General features: G+C 46.8%; 1 protein-coding gene across 1 annotated transcript in view; it reads right to left on the reverse strand.

The window, feature by feature from the left end:
* Nucleotides 1-521: 521 nt before the first annotated feature.
* CASR (calcium sensing receptor) overlaps nt 522-26,632 on the reverse strand; it is a 142,531-nt gene continuing 116,420 nt past the window's right edge. Inside the window, exons 5-7 of the mRNA XM_077293689.1 lie at nt 11,236-11,472; nt 9,548-9,671; nt 522-2,910 (exon numbers count right to left, since the gene is read on the reverse strand). Of these exons, the coding sequence (XP_077149804.1) occupies nt 1,508-2,910; nt 9,548-9,671; nt 11,236-11,472 (1,764 nt within the window). The 3' untranslated portion in view covers nt 522-1,507. The remainder of the gene's footprint in view (nt 2,911-9,547; nt 9,672-11,235; nt 11,473-26,632) is intronic.

Raw genomic sequence — 26,632 nt, forward strand, 5'->3', positions numbered from 1 at the left:
ATATCACTGTTATTATGGGGGCACTGTGGATATCACTGTTATTATGGGGCACTGTGGATATCACTGTTATTATGGGGGCACTGTGGATATCACTGTTATTATGGGGGCACTGTGGATATCACTGTTATTATGGGGCAATGTGGATATCACTGTTATTATGGGGCACTGTGGATATCACTGTTATTATGGGGGCACTGTGGATATCACTGTTATTATGGGGGCACTGTGGATATCACTGTTATTATGGGGCACTGTGGATATCACTGTTATTATGGGGCACTGTGGATATCACTGTTATTATGGGGGCACTGTGGATATCACTGTTATTATGGGGGCACTGTGGATATCACTGTTATTATGGGGGCACTGTGGATATCACTGTTATTATGGGGGCACTGTGGATATCACTGTTATTATGGGGGCACTGTGGATATCACTGTTATTATGGGGCACTGTGGATATCACTGTTATTATGGGGGCACTGTGGATATCACTGTTATTATGGGGCACTGTGGATATCACTGTTATTATGGGGGCACTGTGGATGTCCACTCACTGCCACTCTCTCATCACCCCATAATTTTTGGTTCGCGGTCCATATATCGATGCTTTCTGGGATGAGGGATTTGGTCTGGCTCTTGTTACAGATGGAGACTTTGTGAAGAAAGAGAAGCAGAAGATAATGTAATGTTTTTTATTAAATGTCATCATGTTGCTGCACTAAAACAATGAGAAGACGTTCGGATCTGTGGTACCGGGGACATGATTCAGAGATACAGTTATATCGTCCGCATCTCTCGGCTCCTCCGAGCTCTTTGGGATAAGACGGGAAAAGCCACCAAGAGAGAAGAGGAGACAACACTGTCCACATGCGGAGGAGTCTGGAGCTGAGGCGATGGGTTCTCCGTGGAGTCACTCCCTGTGGGGTGGGGACCTGATTAAATAACTGGAGTATGTTTAGATTTTGGGATATACCATGCCTGCTCCTTGGAAATGGGGTCGTGGAATCATCCCCAAGAGCCCAGCATTACACTGTGAGAACTCTGACCACTGAGCCTCCGCGAAATGTGCAAACCAATAAATTAGCACAGAAAGTGACCACTAGATTATCATATAAGGGAGAGCAGACTGCGGAGGACTACACGTACATCCTGCTGAGGAGGTCGGACGCACGTAGGACGTAACAGGAACAAGTTCTCACCAGTAAAGGGATAAGATATTGCCACAGGGAGATGCTTCCCCCGACAATGAAGCCACAACTTACAGACCATCACGTTGGCAGCAGAAGGGATATGCGAGTTTACCGAAACATTACAAGTACGTCATCCTACATGTCCTTTACACATCAATACACAGACAGACAGCAAAGTCTCCCCTACATGTGGTGAACGTTCCTTTTGAGGATCCTACAATGCTTTGAAGCACCGTCCTTAATCTTTCAGAAGAAAGTCTTTGATCACCACGGACTGTCCTCAAGGTCTGAACTGATCGATCCTACAGGGCGTTATTAGGAGTTTATCATGTTGTCTGTGATTGATCCATCAGCTTCACTCTTCTCTTCACGGATGGAAGAAGCCGCCATGCTCGGTTTGTCCGTGTTGGCCTGCCCGGTATAATCCTGGGATTCGGACTCGTCGATATTGGAGGCTGTTCTGAAGCTGGATTCACTGCCTACATCGCTGTTCTGCAAGGGGAGCAAGGCCTTGTGTCTCATCAGGCTGTCGTCGCTGTTCTTTGTCTCTAGCGAGTTTTTGGGCTTCATACTCTTGTTAGGCACAGAATTTTTGGAAGGTTCGTCAAAGCTCAGAGACAAAGTGACCGTTCCACTGCCGAAGCTCACCTTCTGCTTGCAGCTCCTGGCTCGCTCCGCTGCCGAGGAGTGTTCATCGTGGTTGCTTTTGCTGCTTACAGAAGATGATGGAGTAGAACCTGATGACCCCCCTAAGCTGTTAGACCTTTTGTGTGAGACATTGCTACGTCTCAGAGTGGCTCTTGCTGCCACTTTGAAAGCGTGAGCCACCGTGCTGCAGCGGACCTCCTCAATGGTGTTCCTGGAGGGTTTGAACAAAATGATGTACACTTTATTAAAGAAAATGCAAGTCAGCAAGCCAAAACTGGAAGCCAGGATGGCAATAACCTCAACGGCCGACACATATTTCCCATAGGTGCTAACGTAAGCTGGGATGAAGGAGATCCAAACGATGAAGAAGATGAGCATGCTGAATGTAATGAACTTGGCTTCGTTGAAATTTTCTGGCAATTTTCTGGCTTTGAAGGCGAAGAAAAAGCAAATGGCCGCAAGGAGGCAAGTGTAGCCGATGAGAAAGCCGAGAGCCATCAACGATCCCTCGTTACAGATGACAAAAATGATCTCATCTTCATGATTTTTGGCGCTCTTTGGGGGTGCGGAATAAAGCCAGATAATACAGGTCACAATCTGGACGAAGGTGCACAGGAACACCAGAAGGAACTGGAGGTTGAGGCCCCACCATTTCCTCTGAAAGCTGGTGGGAATTTTGGCCTCAAACACCAGCAAGATTCGGTTGGTCTTCACTAAGATGCAGGAGATGCACAAGACGAAGCTGATCCCGAATGCGGGCTGCCGTAACTGACATGTCCAGTCCTCGGGCTCCCCGATAAAGAACAAGGAGCTGGAGAAGCAGCATAACAGGGAGAAGAGCAGGAGGTACGAGAGCTCCCGGTTGGTGGCCTTCACGATGGGAGTATTGCGGAACTTGATGAAGACACTGGAGACAAAGGAGGTGAGACATATCCCCAGGATGGCAAACATGGTGAGCGCGATCCCAAAGGGTTCGGTCCATGACAGGAACTCGATCTCTTTGGCGATGCAGGACGTGTGGTTTTCGTTGGACCAGTAATCCATGGCGCATTTCTCACAGGCGCTCGCATCTGGCACAAAAGAGGAGACACAAATTAGTCATGATGTCAAAAACTGTGACACGAAAAAAAAACATCAGAAACCACAGTAATAAATCTCGCCAATGCGACGCTACTGCTGAGTTTTATATGCAACTTCGATTTCTCCAACAAGAATTTTGTGTTTCGACTTAAGGAACTGTGAGGAGAGAAAAAGAGAAGAACTTTCCTCCAGTGATAACCTAGATGCAGGAAGTAAATGTGTCACCTGGTGTCACGGATCAGGGCTCCCATACGAACTGTTGCTTTATTATTATTTTTTTTAATCAATAATACACATGAAAATAAGCAAACTTGTCATATATGTTATCAGAGAAATCTGCTTCTTTCTCCTCCTGGACTGATCGTTCACTCTCAATTCATAAGTTAAATCTACATTCAGTGAAGACAAACTTTCCCATTACTGAGATAGGAGATGACAGTTGGTGCTCATAAAGTTCTATGGAAATTGGTAACTGACGCTTCAGGACAGCTTCTCGCTCTTCATCCTCCATAGGATTGTGAGATCACCAACGTTCATCTCCTTCCTCAGTGATCCGAACATTTATCTTCACTGAATGCAGATTTTACCCATGAATTGAGAGTCAATGACCAGTCCAGGAGGAGATAGAAGCAGATTTCTCCAATACCATTTATTTCAAAGTTTCTTATTTCCACGTGTGTTATTGATTTATGAAATAACAATTGAAATGTCGGTGACTCTTTAATCACAAGATGAATCAATACCATCCTCACATCACCGACTTCTCCACTCACATGTTGTTAGTGATCAAACTGCAAATCAATTAAAACACAACATACATAAACATATAAATGTATATATACTTGATTTAAGGAAATCACTCAACAACTAACCAAAAATGTAAAATCAGGAGGGTTCTGTAATCCACGATACATTCTTCATAACAACCCAATACACCCCATAGTTCAGGAGTTGAGATGGACGAACCCAAATGGTAAAGTTCCGGGTCTGTGCACGGACCCCCCAAAAAAGACTTCTCCTGGAAGTTTGCATTACTTTTCAGATTTGGCAGCCTGAACAAAGCTTGTTGAAAGTCAGCACTCTAACTAATCAACAAACTTTTACTGTGTGGGACCTTCCGGTTTGATCACAGCCATGTCAAGTATTGACATGGCTGTGATTGTTTGGCACACGGTGTAAAACAACATAAAAAAAAGTGTGTTCCCCTCTATTCTTGATAACAAGCACAGGTAAAGCAGACAGCTGCAACCCTCAGCTGTCAGCTTACTCTTGGCTGGTTATCAAAAATAAAGGGGTCTCTACGCTGTTTTTAAAATTATTTAAACCAGATCACATTGAAATGAGGGTGAAAACGCGCCTGCGAGTGACCTTAATGACTTCACCGCCAGCCATGCGCAGCCGCGTTCTCATGCTCAGCTCAGTGTGATCTGGTTGCTGGGCGGTAACATTTGTCACCGCTCAGCAATGCTACCAGATGTAGGAGAGTTGGGGCTCGTCGTGGGACATCAGCATTATGGATCATTTTATGGATTATTGGTGTACAGGTGAGGATTACTTAGATTTTTTATTTTTATGTAAATAAATAAGAGGGGATTTGTCAGGAGGTGTGTTTTGTTGAATTAAAGGACTTTTTTCTGTCTGTGTCTTTATTACTTTTCACTACAGGGTTAGTAATGGGGGCGTCTTATAGACACTTCTCCATTTCTAATCCCTGAACTTGATGTCAGCGGCCATAAAACAGCTGACATCAACCCCAAAACCATTACCCCACTTACCAATGCACCACGGCAAGTTTAAATAGCAAAGGCTAAGTGCCAGAATTGGCGCATCTAATAGATACACCATTTCTGGGGCTGCTGACAGCTGATGTTTTTAGTCTGGAAGGGAGCCAATATCGAATGGCCATTCTCAGCCTATTAACCCCTTTCTGCCATATGACATACTATCCCGTCGAGGTGACCTGGGACTTAATTCCCAGGGACGGGATAGTATTCCATGGTCGATCGGCCGCGCTCACGGGGGGAGCGCGGCCTATCGCCGTCGGGTGTAAGCTGATTATTACAGCTGACATCCAGAACTATGTGCCAGGAGCGGTCACGGACCACCCCCGGCACTTTAACCCCCGGAACACTGCGATCAAACATGATCGCAGCGTTCCATTGGCATAGGGAAGCATCGCACAGGGAGGGGGCTCCCTGCGTGCTTCCCTGAGACCCTCGGAACATCGCGATGCGATCGCGCTGTTCCGAGCATCTCCACCCTGCAGGCACCGGATCCAAAATGGCCATGGGGCTCCTTCCGGATCCTGCAGGGAGGTGGAGAGCAGGCGCCGGCAAGCCTCCTGCAGTGCACGTCAGATCGCTGATCTGACACAGTGCTTTGCAAAGTGTCAGATCAGCGATCTGACACTATATAGTCATGTCCCCCCTGAGACAAAGTAAAAAAGTAAAAAAAAAAAAAATGATTTACATGTGTAAAAAAATTCCTAAATAAAGAAAAAAAAATTGTTCCAATAAATACATTTCTTTATCTAAATAAAAAAAAACAATAAAAGTACACATATTTAGTATCGCCGCATCCATAACGACCCGACCTATAAAACTGTCCCACTAGTTAATCTCTTCAGTGAACACCGTTAAAAAAAAAAAGAGGCAAAAAACAACGCTTTATTATCATACCGCCTTATTTTTTATATAAAATAGTTTTTATCGTATAAAAGCACCAAAACATAAAAAAATAATATAAATGAGGTATCGCTGTAATCGTACTGACCCAAAGAATAAAACTGCTTTATCCATTTTACCAAACGTGGTACGGTATAAACGCCCCCCCAAAAGAAATTCATGAATAGCTGGTTTTTGGTCATTCTACCTCACAAAAATCGGAATAAAAAGCGATCAAAAAATGTCACATGCCCGAAAATTGTACCAATAAAAACATCAACTCGACCCGCAAAAAACAAGACCTCACATGACTCTGTGGACTCAAATATGGAAAAATTATAGCTCTCAAAATGTGGAGACGCAAAAACTATTTTTTGCAATAAAAAGCGTCTTTTAGTGTGTGACGGCTGCCAATCATAAAAATCTGCTAACAAAAACACTATAAATAGTAAATCAAACCCCCCTTTAGTTAGGAAAAATAATTAAGTAAAAAAAAGTATTTATTTCCATTTTCCCATTAGGGTTAGGTTTGGGGCTAAAGTTAGGGTTAGGGATTGGATTACATTTAGGGTTGGGATTAGGATTAGGGGTGTGTTGTGGTTAGGGGTGTGGTTAGGTTTATGGTAAGGGTTGGGATTAGGGTTAGGGGCATGTTTGGATTAGGGTTTCAGTTATAATTGGGGGGTTTCCACTGTTTAGGCACATCAGGGGCTCTCCAAAAGCGATATGGAGTCCGATCTCAATTCCAGCCAATTCTGCGTTGAAAAAGTAAAACAGTGCTCCTTCCCTTCTGAGCTCTCCCGTGCGCCCAAACAGGGGTTTACCCCAACATATGGGGTATCAGCGTACTCAGGACAAATTGCACAACAACTTTTGGGGTCTAATTTCTCTTGTTATCTTTGAGAAAATAAAAATTTGGGGGCTAAAAAATCATTTTCGTGGGAAAAAAAAATATTTTTTTTTTCACGGCTCTGCGTTTTAAACTGTAGTGAAACATTTGGGGGTTCAAAGGTCTCACAACACATCTAGAGAAGTTCCTTGCGGGGTCTAGCTTCCAATATGGGGTCACTTGTGGGGGATTTCTACTGTTTGGGTACATCAGGGGCTCTGCAAATGCAACGTGACGCCTGCAGACCAATCCATCTAAGTCTGCATTCCAAACGGCGCTCCTTCCCTTCCGAGCTCTGCCATGCGCACAAACAGTGGTTCCCCCCCACATATGGGGTATCAGCGTACACAGGACAAATTGGACAACAACTTTTTGGGTCCAATTTCTCCTGTTACCCTTGGGAAAATACAAAACTGGGGGTTAAAAAATAATTTTTGTGGAAAAAAGATTTTTTATTTTCACGGCTCTGCGTTATAAACTGTAGTGAAACACTTGGGGGTTCAAAGTTCTCACAACACATCTAGATAAGTTCCTTAGGGGGTCTACTTTCCAAAATGGTGTCACTTGTGGGGGGGTTCCATGTATAGGCACATCAGGGGCTCTCCAAACGCAACATGGCGTCCCATCTCAATTCCAGCCAATTTTGTATTGAAAAGTCAAACGGCGCTCCTTCCATTCCGAGCTCTGCCATGCGCCCAAACAGTGGTTTACCCCCACATATGGGATATCAGCGTACTCAGAACAAATTGCACAACAACTTTTGGGGTCCAATTTCTTGTTACCCTTGGGAAAATAAAAAATTGGGGGGTGATAAGTTCATTTTTGTGAAAAAAAATGATTTTTTATTTTTATGGCTCTACATTATAAACTTCTGTGAAGCACTTGGTGGGTCAAAGTGCTCACCACACATCTAGATAAGTTCCTTAGGGGGTCTACTTTCCAAAATGGGGTCACTTGTGGGGGGTTTCAATGTTTAGGCACATCAGGGGCTCTCCAAATGCAACATGGGTTCCTATCTCAATTCCAGTCAATTTTGTATTGAAAGGTCAAACGGCGCTCCTTCCCTTCCGAGCTCTGCCATGCGCCCAAACAGTGGTTTACCCCCACATATGGGGTATCGACGTACTCAGGACAAATTGCGCAACAACTTTTGGGGTCCAATTTCTTCTGTTATCCTTGGGAAAATAAAAAGTTGGGGGCAAAAATATAATTTTTGGGAACAAATATGATTTTTTATTTTTACAGCTCTACATTATAAACTTCTGTGAAGCACTTGGTGGGTCAAAGTTCTCACAACACATCTATATAAGTTCCTTAGGGGGTCTACTTTTCAAAATGGTGTCACTTGTGGGGGGTTTTAATGTTTAGGCACATCAGGGGCTCTCCAAACGTGACATGGCGTCCTATCTCAATTCCAGTCAATTTTGCATTGAAAAGTCAAACGGTGCTCCTTCCCTTCCGAGCTCTGTCATGCGCCCAAACAGTGGTTTACCCCCACATATGGGGTATCAGCGTACTCTGGACAAATTGCACAACAACCTTTGGGGTCCAATTTCTCCTGTTACCCTTGGTAAAATAAAAAAAATTGGGGCTGAAGTGAATTTTTTGTGAAAAAAAGTTAAATGTTCATTTTTATTTAAACATTCCAAAAATTCTTGTGAAACACCTGAAGGGTTAATAAACATCTTGAATGTGGTTTTGAGCACCTTGAGGGGTGCAGTTTTTAGAATGGTGTCACACTTGGGTATTTTCTATCATATAGACCCCTCAAAATGACTTCAAATGAGATGTGGTCTCTTAAAAAAAATGGTGTTGTAAAAATGAGAAATTGCTGGTCAACTTTTAACCCTTATAACTCCCTAACTAAGAAAAAATTTTGGTTCCAAAATTGTGTTGATGTAAAGTAGACATGTAGGAAATGTTACCTATTAAGTATTTTGTGTGACATATCTCTGTGATTTAAGGGCATGAAAATTCAAAGCTGGAAAATTGCAAAATTTTCAAAATTTTTGCCAAATTTCCATTATTTTCACAAATAAACGCAGGTATTATCAAAGAAATTTTACCACTATCATGAAGTACAATATGTCACAAGAAAACAATGTCAGAATCGCCAAGATCCGTTGAAGCGTTCCAGAGTTATAACCTCATAAAGGGACAGTGGTCAGAATTGTAAAAATTGGCCCGGTCATTAACGTGCAAACCACCCTCGGGGGTTAATACCAGTCTGCACCTGTGTGTTTATGTTTTGCTGGTTATTAAATATAGGGGAACCCCACATCATTTTTTGGTGCGTCCTCCATTTTAATAACCAGCAAAGGCTACACAGACAGCTGTGGATTAATATTAATAGCCTGGGAAGCTTCATGGATGTTGGCCCCTTCCCAGAATAATAGCACCAGCGCCCAGCTGTTTGCTTTCCCTCAGCTGGTTAGTAAAAATATGGGGGACCCCATGGCATTTTTTCTTTTATTTATTAGCTAAATACATGTACAGTAAGGTACACATGCACTTTACTAATTATCTCACTGACATATTTCTCACTATGCTCTTGTGCCGTCTGGTGAATACTCTCCTCAGCGTCTCCTGCTCTTGCTGCTATCGGCGATACCAGGCGTACACTGATGAGAGTAGTAGTCATCAGACGACAACTGACCAGCGGTAATCTGTTCTCCACCGATTAGAGCTGCTGGTTCGCACGCTGTCGTCTGTGTTCTCCAGATGTGAGCGGAGAGGTCTGTGATGTGGGGACGGTATTTATTTTGTCTCTCACCACATCCTAAGTCACAATTAATATGTTCTCACGTTTCTGATTAACCTCAGTTATAAACTCTCTGACGTTCCTCCTTTATTGTGACTTCCATATTAGATTGTTAGAGAGCGTTCTCCAGGCGCCATGCATTTGTAATGTGCTTTCTCATGGCGGTTATTTTATGGAATTTTGCTAATTAAAAAAGTATTTTATCAAAAATTCCAGCGCTGAGTGAATATAAAAATAAAATAAAAAATAAATGTAAATACAAAGAAGAAATTAAAATCATAATCAAAATTCCTTGACAATTTTTTTTTACTTACCTGTCTCATCTGCGTACTCCCCGTCTGGACAGTCCTCACAGCTAAAACAGCAGGTGGGTTCTCCTTCGATGATGCCCTTCCTGGTGCCTTCCTGGCAGATTCTGCTGCAGTTGGAAAAAGGAACCTGGAGAGAATAAAATGATTTAGTATCTGACAGCTGTAATAAATGAAAATGTCCAGCAGGTGGCGATATATTAACATGAGCTGTCACACTGATTATGTCCAGCAGGTGGCGATATATTAACATGAGCTGTCACACTGATTATGTCCAGCAGGTGGCGATATATGAATATGAGTTGTTACATTGATAACGTCCAGCAGGTGGCGATACATACAGATGAAATGTTACCCTGAGAATGGCTGAAAGTGAGCAGCAAAGGTAACACAAGGTGCTCTGTATAGAGAGATGTCCGGGGCCGCACGTCTTTCTGAATTCAGATTTTCCTTCAATATCACTGCTCTCAGTATATAACCTGCAGTCCCTCGCCCCAGGTGCATAACATCCAGCCCCTCGATCCCCCCTGGGCCCCCCGCCATGCCAACTGCCTTCACGGCTCACTGATACCAACGCGGTGCTGTAATAGCAGCTACTAGGTAACAAGTCCGACCATGACATTTCTTCTCCATGAATCACTTGTGAGTGACAACATTGAGAAGTGAAGACCCCGTAACTAGAGATGGGCAAACCCCGGTACGGTGTCCGCACCAAGCACCCACTGTCTGAGTATGGACACCGAACACAGACTTCACCAGGATGTCCGTGTTACTGTTTGGGTTCGGCCTCCCCGAACATCGGGTGTTTGTCAAACGGTGGTAAATTCATCACCGCTGGTCACACAGTTTATAAAGTTTACCTCCACTCATTGGCGTGGGACAGAATGACGGACAGGTGCGGGATATTGTTGTTTTTTATTTTTGGTTTATTACAGGAGACGAGGGCTTCGGTGGAATAGGTGTTTGATGAGTATAACTGTGTTTGTGATTTTTAAATAGAAAATGGAAAGCTGCTCCTGCTCTCACTGTTATCAGCGGCAGCAGGTGTCGGCTGATGGGAGCAGTAGTCCCATCAGCCCACGCCAAAGACTGGAGGTAAACTCTATACCTCCGATCACAGCTGTGCACTCACGCTGTTATTTGACCGTCGATTAGAAGCGGTAATAGCCACGCTGTCCTGCCCAAGACAACGTGGCAAACACTGGATGTTTGGGATCTGTTCTGGTCCCTTAACTTAACTGTTTGGCCGGACCAGAACATCCAGGGGTCTGCCCATCTCTACTCACAAGGTTACAGAGTGGGGTGGGGCAAATGCTGAGGAGCAGAGGGCAGAAAAGTCTCCACCGCTCTGCTGACCCCATAACTGCGGGGTCCAGACCACCTCTGGTATCAGCACCAACACTGCGCCCCACCAGGAGCTTCGTGGCCGAGCAGCTGCATGCAGCCATACATCACCAAGCACAATGCGGAGTGTCGGATGGAGCGGTGTAAAGCTGCCATCACTGGACTCTGAAGGACACGGGTTCTGTGCAGTGACGGATCGCACTTCTCTATCTGCGTCTGATGGAGGGGTCTGGGTTTGGGGAACGTTACCCCCTGACTGCACTGTGCCCCCTGTACAGATGGAGGAGGAGGATAATGCTATGGGCTGTAATCAGGGGGCGGCCCTATGTACACACATCATGGCTGCTTACCTCTCGGGAGAATCCGCTCCATAAAATTTTGCTCTCATTGATGAACAGGCGTTCGCCTTTTTTGGCGTAGACATTATAGTGGCCGATGTCTTCAAACACGACTTCATCTGAGCCGTCCTCCTTCGTCAGGTGCCAATTAATGATGGTGTAATTCCCCACCAAGTCCCCAAAATCATTGAAGTCTACCTGCTCCCCAATGTTATTAGTGAAATTAAGGTGCCGAAGGTGTTTCAGGACCTAAAAGAAAAAGAGAAGTGAACGTCAGTAATGGAAAAGACTTATCTGCTCTGATAATCTGTAATAATAGAAAGATAAATGAAAGATTAGACTCCAGAGCAGCACTCACTATTCTGCTGGTGCAGTCACTGTGTACATACATTACATTACTGATCCTGAGTTACATCCTGTATTATACCCCAGAGCTGCACTCACTATTCTGCTGGTGCAGTCACTGTGTACATACGTTACATTACTGATCCTGAGTTACATCCTGTATTATACCCCAGAGCTGCACTCACTATTCTGCTGGTGCAGTCACTGTGTACATACATTACATTACTGATCCTGAGTTACATCCTGTATTATACCCCAGAGCTGCACTCACTATTCTGCTGGTGCAGTCACTGTGTACATACATTACATTACTGATCCTGAGGTACCTCCTGTATTATACCCCAGAGCTGCACTCACTATTCTGCTGGTGCAGTCACTGTGTACATACATTACATTACTGATCCTGAGTTAGATCCTGTATTATACTCCAGAGCTGCACTCACTATTCTGCTGGTGCAGTCACTGTGTACATACATTACATTACTGATCCTGAGTTACCTCCTGTATTATACTCCAGAGCTGCACTCACTATTCTGCTGGTGCAGTCACTGTGTACATACATTACATTACTGATCCTGAGCTACATCCTGTATTATACTCCAGAGCTGCACTCACTATTCTGCTGGTGCAGTCACTGTGTACATACATTACATTACTGATCCTGAGTTACATCCTGTATTATACCCCAGAGCTGCACTCACTATTCTGCTGGTGCAGTCACTGTGTACATACATTACTGATCCTGAGTTACATCCTGTATTATACTCCAGAGCTGCACTCACTATTCTGCTGGTGCAGTCACTGTGTACATACATTACTGATCCTGAGTTACATCCTGTATTATACTCCAGAGCTGCACTCATTATTCTGCTGGTGCAGTCACTGTGTACAGACATTACATTACTGATCCTGAGTTACATCCTGTATTATACTCCAGAGCTGCACTCACTATTCTGCTGGTGCAGTCACTGTGTACATACATTACATTACTGATCCTGAGTTACCTCCTGTATTATACTCCAGAGCTGCACTCACTATTCTGCTGGTGCAGTCACTGTGTACATACATTACATTACTGATCCTGAGTTACATCCTGTATTATACTCCAGAGCTGCACTCACTATTCTGCTGGTGCAGTCACTGTGTACATACATTACATTACTGATCCTGAGTTACATCCTGTATTATACTCCAGAGCTGCACTCACTATTCTGCTGGTGCAGTCACTGTGTACATACATTACATTACTGATCCTGAGCTACATCCTGTATTATACTCCAGAGCTGCACTCACTATTCTGCTGGTGCAGTCACTGTGTACATACATTACATTACTGATCCTGAGTTACATCCTGTATTATACCCCAGAGCTGCACTCACTATTCTGCTGGTGCAGTCACTGTGTACATACATTACTGATCCTGAGTTACATCCTGTATTATACTCCAGAGCTGCACTCACTATTCTGCTGGTGCAGTCACTGTGTACATACATTACATTACTGATCCTGAGTTACATCCTGTATTATACTCCAGAGCTGCACTCACTATTCTGCTGGTGCAGTCACTGTGTACATACATTACATTACTGATCCTGAGTTACATCCTGTATTATACCCCAGAGCTGCACTCACTATTCTGCTGGTGCAGTCACTGTGTACATACATTACTGATCCTGAGCTACATCCTGTATTATACCCCAGATCTGCACTCACTATTCTGCTGGTGCAGTCACTGTGTACATACATTACTGATCCTGAGCTACATCCTGTATTATACCCCAGAGCTGCACTCACTATTCTGCTGGTGCAGTCACTGTGTACATACATTACTGATCCTGAGTTACATCCTGTATTATACTCCAGAGCTGCACTCACTATTCTGCTGGTGCTGTCACTGTGTACATACATTACATTACTGATCCTGAGTTACATCCTGTATTATACCCCAGAGCTGCACTCACTATTCTGCTGGTGCAGTCACTGTGTATGCAATTTTCTCTGCAGGATTTGAAAATCAGTTTCTGTTACTCTTGGGCCTCAGAGCTGCACTCTAGCTGCGGTCAGGTCACATACAGGTCTGTAGGTTAGGCAGGGCTTTGTTGTGCAGACAGTATGGCTTGGAGTGTTGGCAGGTTTCTTGTTTTCTCAGTATCTGCCTTCACTTCCATACTGTAAATACGTCTCTAAGTATCAGATCCGGTAAAACATAAAAACAAAAGTGTAAGGGAAGCGTCCGCCCTCACAGCACAGGATACGGTGTACACTGTGATACACGCACACTTCACACTTCTTGTGTTACTTTGTATACCAGGATGACCTGGAGATATAAATATACAGAATTTCCTGCTGCTCTATGTACTGTGCGATGAGGGAATGAGTTCAGCCCGGTCCTTGTCCTTTTATCACACTGTCATCATTGCTGTAGGTCCAGTGTTCTGCACTGAAAAGTGTTAACATGATGACTTTACACTGATATCGGGGAAGATGATAAAACTCTGCTTATCTGCAGACACCACTAGAGGGAGCACTGCAGACACCACTAGAGGGAGCACTGCAGACATCACTAGAGGGAGCACTGCAGATACCACTAGAGGGAACACTGCTGAAAATACTAGAGGGAGCACTGCAGACACCACTAGAGGGAGCACTGCAGACACCACTAGAGGGAGCACTGCAGACGCCACTAGAGGGAGTACTGCAGACACCACTAGAGGGAGCACTGCAGACATCACTAGAGGGAGCACTGCAGACACCACTAGAGGGAACACTGCTGAAAATACTAGAGGGAGCACTGCAGACACCACTAGAGGGAGCACTGCAGACACCACTAGAGGGAGCACTGCAGACACCACTAGAGGGAGCACTGCAGACACCACTAGAGGGAGCACTGCAGACGCCACTAGAGGGAGTACTGCAGACACCAATAGAGGGAGCACTGCAGACATCACTAGAGGGAGCACTGCAGACACCACTAGAGGGAACACTGCTGAAAATACTAGTGGGCGCACTACAGACACCACTAGAGGGAGCACTGCAGATACCACTAGAGGGAGGATGCAGACAACACTAGAGGGAGCACTGCAGACACCACTAGAGGGAGCACTGCAGATACCACTAGAGGGAGCACTGCAGACACCACTAGATGGAGTACTGCAGACACCACTAGAGGGAGCAATGCAGATACCACTAGAGGGAGCACTGCAGACACCACTAGAGGGAGCACTGCAGACACCACTAGAGGGAGCACTGCAGACACCACTAGAGGGAGCACTGCAGACACCACTAGATGGAGTACTGCAGACACCACTAGAGGGAGCACTGCAGACACCACTAGAGGGAGCACTGCAGAAAACACTAGAGGGAGCACTGCAGACACCACTAGAGGGAGCACTGCAGACACCACTAGAGGGAGTACTGCAGACACCAATAGAGGGAGCACTGCAAATACCACTAGAGGGAGCACGGCAGAAAACACTAGAGGGAGCACTGCAGACACCACTAGATGGAGCACTACAGACACCACTAGAGGGAGCACTGCAGAAAACACTAGAGGGAGCACTGCAGACACCACTAGAGGGAGCACTGCAGACACCACTAGAGGGAGTACTGCAGACACCACTAGAGGGAGCACTGCAGACACCACTAGAGGGAGCACTGCAGAAAACACTAGAGGGAGCACTGCAGACACCACTAGAGGGAGCACTGCAGAAAACACTAGAGGGAGCACTGCAGACACCACTAGAGGGAACACTACAGACACCACTAGAGGGAGCACTGCAGACACCACTAGAGGGAACACTGCAGAAACCACTAGAGGGAGCACTGCAGACATCACTAGAGGGAGCACTGCAGACACCACTAGAGGGAACAGTGCTGAAAATACTAGTGGGCGCACTACAGACACCACTAGAGGGAGCACTGCAGAAAACACTAGAGAGAGCACTGCAGACACCACTAGAGGGAGCACTGCAGACACCACTAGAGGGAGCACTGCAGACACCACTAGAGGGAGCACTGCAGACACCACTAGAGGGAACACTGCTGAAAATACTAGTGGGCGCAGTACAGACACCACTAGAGGGAGCACTGCAGAAAACACTAGAGAGAGCACTGCAGACACCACTAGAGGGAGCACTGCAGACACCACTAGAGGGAGCACTGCAGACACTACTAGAGGGAGCACTGCAGACACCAATAGAGGGAGCGCTGCAGACACCACTAGAAGGAGCACTGCAGACACCACTAGATGGAGTACAGCAGACACCAATAGAGGGAGCACTGCAGACATCACTAGAGGGAGCACTGCAGACACCACTAGAGGGAACACTGCTGAAAATACTAGTGGGTGCACTACAGACACCACTAGAGGGAGCACTGCAGAAAACACTAGAGAGCGCACTGCAGACACCAATAGAGGGAGCACTGCAGACACCACTAGAGGGAGCACTGCAGACACCACTAGAGGGAGGACTGCAGAAAACACTAGAGGGAGCACTGCAGACATCACTAGAGGGAGCACTGCAGACACCACTAGAGGGAACAGTGCTGAAAATACTAGTGGGCGCACTACAGACACCACTAGAGGGAGCACTGCAGAAAACACTAGAGAGAGCACTGCAGACACCACTAGAGGGAGCACTGCAGACACCACTAGAGGGAGCACTGCAGACACCACTAGAGGGAGCACTGCAGACACCACTAGAGGGAACACTGCTGAAAATACTAGTGGGCGCAGTACAGACACCACTAGAGGGAGCACTGCAGAAAACACTAGAGAGAGCACTGCAGACACCACTAGAGGGAGCACTGCAGACACCACTAGAGGGAGCACTGCAGACACTACTAGAGGGAGCACTGCAGACACCAATAGAGGGAGCGCTGCAGACACCACTAGAAGGAGCACTGCAGACACCACTAGATGGAGTACAGCAGACACCAATAGAGGGAGCACTGCAGACATCACTAGAGGGAGCACTGCAGACACCACTAGAGGGAACACTGCTGAAAATACTAGTGGGTGCACTACAGACACCACTAGAGGGAGCACTGCAGAAAACACTAGAGAGCGCACTGCAGACACCAATAGAGGGAGCACTGCAGACACCACTAGAGGGAGCACTGCAGACACCACTAGAGGGAGGACTGCAGAAAACACTAGAGGGAGCACTGCAGACACCAGTAGAGGGAGCACTGCAGACACCACTAGAGGGAGTAAAGCAGACACCAATAGAGGGAGCACTGCAAATACCACTAGAGGGAGCACTACAGACACCAGCAGAGGGAGCACTGCAGACACCACTAGAGGGAGTACAGCAGACACCAATAGAGGGAGCACTGCAAATACCACTAGAGGGAGCACTAGAGACACCACTAGAGGGAGCACTGCAGAAAACACTAGAGGGAGCACAGCAAACACCAATAGAGGGAGCACTGCAGACATCACTAGAGGGAGCACTGCAGACACCACTAGAGGGAACACTGCTGAAAATACTAGTGGGCGCACTACAGACACCACTAGAGGGAGCACTGCAGACACCAGTAGAGGGAGCACTGCAGACACCACTAGAGGGAGTACAGCAGACACCAATAGAGGGAGCACTGCAAATACCACTAGAGGGAGCACTGCAGAAAACACTAGAGTGAGCACTGCAGACACCACTAGAGGGAGCACTACAGATACCACTAGAGGGAGCACTGCAGAAAACACTAGAGGGAGCACTGTAGAAACCACTAGAGGGAGTACTGCAGACACCAATAGAGGGAGCACTGCAAATACCACTAGAGGGAGCACTGCAGAAAACACTAGAGGGAGCACTGCAGACACCACTAGAGGGAGCACTACATACACCACTAGAGGGAGCACTGCAGACATCACTAGAGGGAGCACTGCAGACACTAGAGGGAACACTGCAGACACCACTAGAGGGAGCACTGCAGAAAACACTAGGGGGAGCACTGCAGACCACTAGAGGGAGCACTGCAGAAAACACTAGAGGGAGCACTGCAGACACAACTAGAGGGAGCACTGCAGACACAACTAGAGGGAGCACTGCAGACACCACTAGAGGGAGCACTGCAGAAAACACTAGATAGAGCACTACAGACACCATTAGAGGGAGCACTGCAGACACCACTAGAGGAAATACTGCAGAAAACACTAGAGGGAGCACTAGATGGAACACTGCAGAAAACACTAGAGGGAGCACTGCAGACACCACTAGAGGGATCACTAGAAGGAACACTGCAGAAAACACTAGAGGGAGCACTGCAGAAAACACTAGAGGGAGCACTGCATACAACACTAGAGGGAGCACTGCAGACACCACTAGAGGGAGCACTGCAGAAAACACTAGAAGGAGCACTGCAGACAACAATAAGGGAGCACTGCAGAAAACACTAGAAGGAGCACTGCAGACACCACTAGAGGGAGCACTAGAAGGAACACTGCAGAAAACACTAGAGGGAGCACTGCAGAAAACACTAGAGAGAGCACTGCAGACACCACTAGAGGGAGCACTGCAGAAAACACTAGAAGGAGCACTGCAGACACCATTAGAGGGAGCACTGCAGACACCACTAGAGGGAGCAATGCAGACACTAGAGGGAGCACTGCAGAAAACACTAGAAGGAGCACTGCAGACAACAATAAGGGAGCACTGTAGACACGAGAGGGAGCACTGCAGACACCACTAGAGGGAACACTGCAGACACCACTAGAGGGAGCACTGCAGACACCATTAGAGGGAGCACTGCAGTCACCACGAAGGGAGCAATGTAGACACCATTAGAGGGAGCATTGCAGACACCACTAGAGGGAATACTGCAGATACCACTAGAGAGAGCACTGCAGACACCATTAGAGGGAGAACTGCGGAAAACACTTGAAGAAGCACTGTAGACACCACTAGAGGGAGCACTGCAGACACCACTAGAGGGAGCACTGCAGAAAACACTAGAGGGAGCACTGCAGACACCATTAGAGGGAGCACTGCAGAAAATACTAGAAGTAGCACTGCAGACAACAATAAGGGAGCACTGCAGACACCCCTAGAGGGAGCACTGCAGACACCATTAGAGGGAGCACTGCAGAAAACACTAGAAGGAGCACTGCAGACACCACTAGAGGGAACACTGCTGAAAATACTAGTGGGCGCACTACAGACACCACTAGAGGGAGCACTGCAGAAAACACTAGAGGGAGCACTGCAGACACCAGTAGAGGGAGCACTGCAGACACCACTAGAGGGAACACTGCTGAAAATACTAGTGGGCGCACTACAGACACCACTAGAGGGAGCACTGCAGAAAACACTAGAGGGAGCACTGCAGACACCAGTAGAGGGAGCACTGCAGACACCACTAGAGGGAGTACAGCAGACACCAATAGAGGGAGCACTGCAAATACCACTAGAGGGAGCACTGCAGAAAACACTAGAGTGAGCACTGCAGACACCACTAGAGGGAGCACTACAGATACCACTAGAGGGAGCACTGCAGAAAACACTAGAGGGAGCACTGTAGAAACCACTAGAGGGAGTACTGCAGACACCAATAGAGGGAGCACTGCAAATACCACTAGAGGGAGCACTGCAGAAAACACTAGAGGGAGCACTGCAGACACCACTAGAGGGAGCACTACATACACCACTAGAGGGAGCACTGCAGACATCACTAGAGGGAGCACTGCAGACACTAGAGGGAACACTGCAGACACCACTAGAGGGAGCACTGCAGAAAACACTAGAGGGAGCACTGCAGACACCACTAGAGGGAGCACTGCAGAAAACACTAGAGGGAGCACTGCAGACACAACTAGAGGGAGCACTGCAGACACAACTAGAGGGAGCACTGCAGACACCACTAGAGGGAGCACTGCAGAAAACACTAGATAGAGCACTACAGACACCATTAGAGGGAGCACTGCAGACACCACTAGAGGAAATACTGCAGAAAACACTAGAGGGAGCACTAGATGGAACACTGCAGAAAACACTAGAGGGAGCACTGCAGAAAACACTAGAGGGAGCACTGCAGACACCACTAGAGGGATCACTAGAAGGAACACTGCAGAAAACACTAGAGGGAGCACTGCATACAACACTAGAGGGAGCACTGCAGACACCACTAGAGTGTTGTGAATTTACTTTTTGCTCCCTCTAGTGGTTACTAGTTTTTTGACTCTGGTTTTTCTGTCATTCCTTTTATCCGCACCTGGGTCGTTAGTTAAGGGTGTTGCTATTTAAGCTCCCTGGACCTTCAGTTCGATGCCTGGCAACGTAGTTATCAGAGCTAGTCTGCTGTGCTCTTGTCTACTGATCCTGGTTCCAGTTATATCAGCTAAGTCCGCTTTTTGCTTTTTGCTATTTTGTTTTGGTTTTGTATTTTTGTCCAGCTTGTTCCAAATATATATCCTGACCTTTGCTGGAAGCTCTAGGGGGCTGGTGTTCTCCCCCCGGACCGTTAGACGGTTCGGGGGTTCTTGAATTTCCAGTGTGGATTTTGATAGGGTTTTTGTTGACCATATAAGTTACCTTTCTTTATTCTGCTATCAGTAAGCGGGCCTCTCTGTGCTAAACCTGGTTCATTTCTGTGTTTGTCATTTCCTCTTACCTCACCGTTATTATTTGTGGGGGGCTTCTATCCAGCTTTGGGGTCCCCTTCTCTGGAGGCAAGAAAGGTCTTTTGTTTTCCTCTACTAGGGGTAGCTAGATTCTCCGGCTGGAGCGTGTCATCTAGAATCAACGTAGGAATGATCCCCGGCTACTTCTAGTGTTGGCGTTAGGAGTAGATATATGGTCAACCCAGTTACCACTGCCCTATGAGCTGGATTTTTGTATTCTGCAGACTTCCACGTTCCTCTGAGACCCTCGCCATTGGGGTCATAACAGTTTGCCAGGCCAGTATTAAATGTTTAATGCATTGCAGAAGAGGGATTATAAGAAAGAAGATTCTGAGTTTTTTTTTTTTTTTTCTTCTTCCCCTTTACCTCAGAGTGGCTATGCTTGCTGCAGACATGAATGTCCAGACCTTGATTACAAGTGTGGACCAGCTGGCTACTCGTGTGCAGGGCATACAAGACTATGTTATCAGTAATCCTAGGTCAGAACCTAAAATACCGATTCCTGAACTGTTTTCCGGAGACAGGTTTAAGTTTAGGAATTTTGTGAATAATTGTAAATTGTTTTTGTCCCTGAGACCCTGTTCATCTGGAGACTCTGCTCAGCAAGTAAAAATTGTTATTTCGTTCTTACGGGGCGACCCTCAGGATTGGGCTTTTTCGCTGGCGCCAGGAGATCCGGCATTGGCTGATATTAATGCGTTTTTTCTGGCGCTCGGTTTACTTTATGAGGAACCCAATCTTGAGATTCAGGCAGAAAAGGCCTTGCTGGCTATGTCTCAGGGGCAGAACGAGGCTGAAGTGTACTGCCAAAAATTTCGGAAATGGTCCGTGCTGACACATTGGAACGAGTGTGCACTGGCCGCTAATTTTAGAAATGGCCTATCTGAAGCCATTAAGAATGTTATGGTGGGTTTTCCCATTCCCACAGGTCTGAATGATACTATGGCACTGGCTATTCAAATTGACCGGCGGTTGCGGGAGCGCAAAACCGCAAATTCCCTCATGGTGTTGTCTGAACAGACACCTAATTCGGTGCAATGTGATAGAAAAATCGCAAATTCCCTCATGGTGTTGTCTGAACAGACACCTGATTTAATGCAATGTGATAGAATCCTGACTAGAAATGAGCGGAAAATTCATAGACGCCGGAATGGCTTGTGCTACTACTGTGGTGATTCTACACATATTATCTCAGCATGCTCTAAACGTATAGCTAAGGTTGTTAGTCCTGTCACCGTTGGTAATTTGCAACCTAAATTTATTCTGTCTGTAACTTTGATTTGCTCACTGTCGTCTTTTCCTGTCATGGCGTTTGTAGATTCAGGTGCTGCCCTGAGTCTCATGGATCTCTCATTTGCTAAGCGCTGTGGTTTTACTCTTGAACCATTAGAAAATCCTATTCCTCTTAGGGGTATTGATGCTACACCATTGGCAGCAAATAAACCGCAGTATTGGACTCAGGTTACCATGTGCATGACTCCTGAACACCGCGAGGTGATACGTTTCCTGGTTTTACATAAAATGCATGATTTGGTTGTTTTAGGGCTGCCATGGTTACAGACCCATAATCCAGTCCTGGACTGGAAGGCTATGTCAGTCTCAAGTTGGGGCTGTCGTGGTATTCATGAGGATTCCCTGCCTGTGTCTATTGCTTCTTCTACGCCTTCGGAAGTTCCGGAGTATTTGTCTGATTATCAGGATGTCTTCAGTGAGTCTGAGTCCAGTGCACTGCCTCCTCATAGGGACTGTGACTGTGCTATAGATTTGATCCCAGGCAGTAAATTTCCTAAGGGAAGACTGTTTAATCTGTCGGTACCTGAACATACCGCTATGCGTTCATATATCAAGGAGTCTCTGGAAAAAGGACATATTCGTCCGTCTTCTTCCCCTCTTGGTGCGGGATTCTTTTTTGTGGCAAAAAAGGACGGATCTTTGAGACCTTGTATTGATTATCGGCTTTTAAATAAGATCACTGTCAAATTTCAGTATCCTTTACCGCTGTTGTCTGACTTGTTTGCCCGGATTAAAGGTGCCAAGTGGTTCACCAAGATAGATCTTCGTGGTGCGTACAACCTTGTGCGCATTAAGCAAGGTGATGAATGGAAAACCGCATTCAATACGCCCGAAGGTCATTTTGAGTACTTGGTGATGCCTTTTGGGCTCTCCAATGCGCCTTCAGTTTTTCAGTCCTTTATGCATGACATTTTCCGGAAGTATCTGGATAAATTTTTGATTGTTTATCTGGATGATATTTTGGTTTTTTCTGATAATTGGAATTCGCATGTGGAGCAGGTCAGGTTGGTCTTTAAAATTTTGCGTGAAAATTCTTTGTTTGTCAAGGGCTCAAAGTGTCTCTTTGGTGTACAGAAGGTTCCCTTTTTGGGGTTAATTTTTTCCCCTTCTGCTGTGGAGATGGACCCAGTCAAGGTCCGAGCTATTCTTGATTGGACTCAGCCCTCGTCAGTTAAGAGTCTACAGAAGTTCTTGGGTTTCGCTAACTTCTACCGTCGTTTTATCGCTAATTTTTCTAGCATTGTGAAACCTTTGACGGATATGACCAAGAAGGGCTCCGATGTAGCTAACTGGGCTCCTGCTGCCGTGGAGGCTTTCCAGGAGTTGAAACGCCGGTTTACTTCGGCGCCTGTTTTGTGCCAGCCCGATGTCTCACTTCCCTTTCAGGTTGAGGTGGATGCTTCAGAGATTGGAGCAGGGGCCGTTTTGTCGCAGAGAGGCCCTGGTTGCTCTGTTATGAAACCTTGTGCCTTTTTCTCTAGGAAGTTTTCGCCTGCCGAGCGAAATTATGATGTGGGCAATCGGGAGTTGTTGGCCATGAAATGGGCATTTGAGGAGTGGCGTCATTGGCTCGAGGGTGCTAAGCATCGTGTGGTGGTCTTGACTGATCACAAAAATCTGATGTATCTCGAGTCTGCTAAACGCCTTAATCCGAGACAGGCCCGCTGGTCATTGTTTTTCTCCCGCTTTGATTTTGTTGTCTCGTATTTACCAGGTTCAAAGAATGTGAAGGCCGATGCTCTTTCTAGGAGCTTTGTGCCTGATGCTCCTGGAGTCGCTGATCCTGTTGGTATTCTTAAAGATGGAGTTATCTTGTCAGCTATTTCTCCGGATCTGCGACGTGTGTTGCAGAGATTTCAGGCTGATAGGCCTGAGTCTTGTCCACCTGACAGACTGTTTGTCCCGGATAAGTGGACCAGCAGAGTCATTTCCGAGGTTCATTCCTCGGTGTTGGCAGGTCACCCGGGAATTTTTGGCACCAGAGATCTGGTGGCCAGGTCCTTTTGGTGGCCTTCCTTGTCAAGGGATGTGCGGTCATTTGTGCAGTCCTGTGGGACTTGTGCTCGAGCTAAGCCTTGCTGTTCTCGTGCCAGCGGTTTGCTCTTGCCCTTGCCTGTCCCGAAGAGACCTTGGACACATATCTCCATGGATTTCATTTCTGATCTTCCGCTATCCCAGGGCATGTCCGTTATCTGGGTGATATGTGATCGCTTCTCAAAGATGGTCCATTTGGTTCCTTTGCCTAAGCTGCCTTCCTCTTCCGATCTGGTTCCTGTGTTTTTCCAGAACGTGGTTCGTTTGCACGGCATCCCTGAGAATATTGTGTCAGACAGAGGATCCCAGTTCGTTTCCAGATTCTGGCGATCCTTTTGTAGTAGGATGGGCATTGATTTGTCGTTTTCGTCTGCTTTCCATCCTCAGACTAATGGACAGACGGAGCGAACCAATCAGACTTTGGAGGCTTATTTGAGGTGTTTTGTCTCTGCTGATCAGGACGATTGGGTGACATTCTTGCCGTTGGCTGAGTTTGCCCTTAATAATCGGGCTAGTTCCGCCACCTTGGTTTCGCCTTTTTTCTGCAACTCTGGTTTCCATCCTCGCTTTTCTTCGGGTCATGTGGAGCCTTCTGACTGTCCTGGGGTGGATTCTGTGGTGGATAGGTTGCAGCGGATCTGGAATCATGTGGTGGACAACTTGAAGTTGTCACAGGAGAGGGCTCAGCGCTTTGCCAACCGCCGCCGCGGTGTGGGTCCCCGACTACGCGTTGGGGATTTGGTATGGCTTTCTTCCCGCTTTGTTCCTATGAAGGTCTCCTCTCCCAAATTTAAACCTCGTTTTATTGGGCCTTACAAGATATTGGAAATCCTTAATCCTGTATCTTTTCGTCTGGATCTTCCTGTGTCGTTTGCTATTCACAATGTATTTCATAGGTCCTTGTTGCGGCGGTACATTGTGCCTATAGTTCCTTCTGCTGAGCCTCCTGCTCCGGTGTTGGTTGAGGTGAGTTGGAGTACGTGGTGGAGAAGATCTTGGATTCTCGCCTCTCCAGGCGGAGGCTTCAGTACCTGGTCAAGTGGAAGGGCTATGGTCAGGAGGATAATTCCTGGGTGGTCGCCTCTGATGTTCATGCGGCCGATTTAGTTCGTGCCTTTCATGCCGCTCATCCTGATCGCCCTGGTGGTCGTGGTGAGGGTTCGGTGACCCCTCACTAAGGGGGGGGTACTGTTGTGAATTTACTTTTTGCTCCCTCTAGTGGTTACTAGTTTTTTGACTCTGGTTTTTCTGTCATTCCTTTTATCCGCACCTGGGTCGTTAGTTAAGGGTGTTGCTATTTAAGCTCCCTGGACCTTCAGTTCAATGCCTGGCAACGTAGTTATCAGAGCTAGTCTGCTGTGCTCTTGTCTACTGATCCTGGTTCCAGTTATATCAGCTAAGTCCGCTTTTTGCTTTTTGCTATTTTGTTTTGGTTTTGTATTTTTGTCCAGCTTGTTCCAAATATATATCCTGACCTTTGCTGGAAGCTCTAGGGGGCTGGTGTTCTCCCCCCGGACCGTTAGACGGTTCGGGGGTTCTTGAATTTCCAGTGTGGATTTTGATAGGGTTTTTGTTGACCATATAAGTTACCTTTCTTTATTCTGCTATCAGTAAGCGGGCCTCTCTGTGCTAAACCTGGTTCATTTCTGTGTTTGTCATTTCCTCTTACCTCACCGTTATTATTTGTGGGGGGCTTCTATCCAGCTTTGGGGTCCCCTTCTCTGGAGGCAAGAAAGGTCTTTTGTTTTCCTCTACTAGGGGTAGCTAGATTCTCCGGCTGGAGCGTGTCATCTAGAATCAACGTAGGAATGATCCCCGGCTACTTCTAGTGTTGGCGTTAGGAGTAGATATATGGTCAACCCAGCTACCACTGCCCTATGAGCTGGATTTTTGTATTCTGCAGACTTCCACGTTCCTCTGAGACCCTCGCCATTGGGGTCATAACATAGAGGGAGCACTGCAGAAAACACTAGAAGGAGCACTGCAGACAACAATAAGGGAGCACTGCAGAAAACACTAGAAGGAGCACTGCAGACACCACTAGAGGGAGCACTAGAAGGAACACTGCAGAAAACACTAGAGGGAGCACTGCAGAAAACACTAGAGAGAGCACTGCAGACACCACTAGAGGGAGCACTGCAGAAAACACTAGAAGGAGCACTGCAGACACCATTAGAGGGAGCACTGCAGACACCACTAGAGGGAGCAATGCAGACACTAGAGGGAGCACTGCAGAAAACACTAGAAGGAGCACTGCAGACAACAATAAAGGAGCACTGTAGACACGAGAGGGAGCACTGCAGACACCACTAGAGGGAACACTGCAGACACCACTAGAGGGAGCACTGCAGACACCATTAGAGGGAGCACTGCAGTCACCACGAAGGGAGCAATGTAGACACCATTAGAGGGAGCATTGCAGACACCACTAGAGGGAATACTGCAGATACCACTAGAGAGAGCACTGCAGACACCATTAGAGGGAGAACTGCGGAAAACACTTGAAGAAGCACTGTAGACACCACTAGAGGGAGCACTGCAGACACCACTAGAGGGAGCACTGCAGAAAACACTAGAGGGAGCACTGCAGACACCATTAGAGGGAGCACTGCAGAAAATACTAGAAGTAGCACTGCAGACAACAATAAGGGAGCACTGCAGACACCCCTAGAGGGAGCACTGCAGACACCATTAGAGGGAGCACTGCAGAAAACACTAGAAGGAGCACTGCAGACAACAATAAGGGAGCACTGCAGACACCATGAGAAGGAGCACTGCAGACACCACTAGAGGGAATACTTCAGACACCACTAGAGGGAGCACTGCAGACACCACTAGAGGGAATACTGCAGACACCACTAGAGGGAGCACTGCAGACACCATTAGAGAGAGAACTGCGGAAAACACTTGAAGGAGCACTGTAGACACCACTAGAGGGAGCACTGCAGACACCACTAGAGGGAGCACAGCAGAAAACACTAGAAGGAGCACTGCAGACAATAATAAGGTAGCACTGCAGACACCACGAGAGGGAGCACTGCAGACACCACTAGAGGGAGCACTGCAGACACCATTAGAGGGAATACTTCAGACACCACTAGAGGGAGCACTGCAGAC

This window comes from Ranitomeya variabilis, chromosome 3 (assembly GCF_051348905.1).
Source record: "Ranitomeya variabilis isolate aRanVar5 chromosome 3, aRanVar5.hap1, whole genome shotgun sequence".
Lineage (NCBI taxonomy): Eukaryota > Metazoa > Chordata > Amphibia > Anura > Dendrobatidae > Ranitomeya > Ranitomeya variabilis.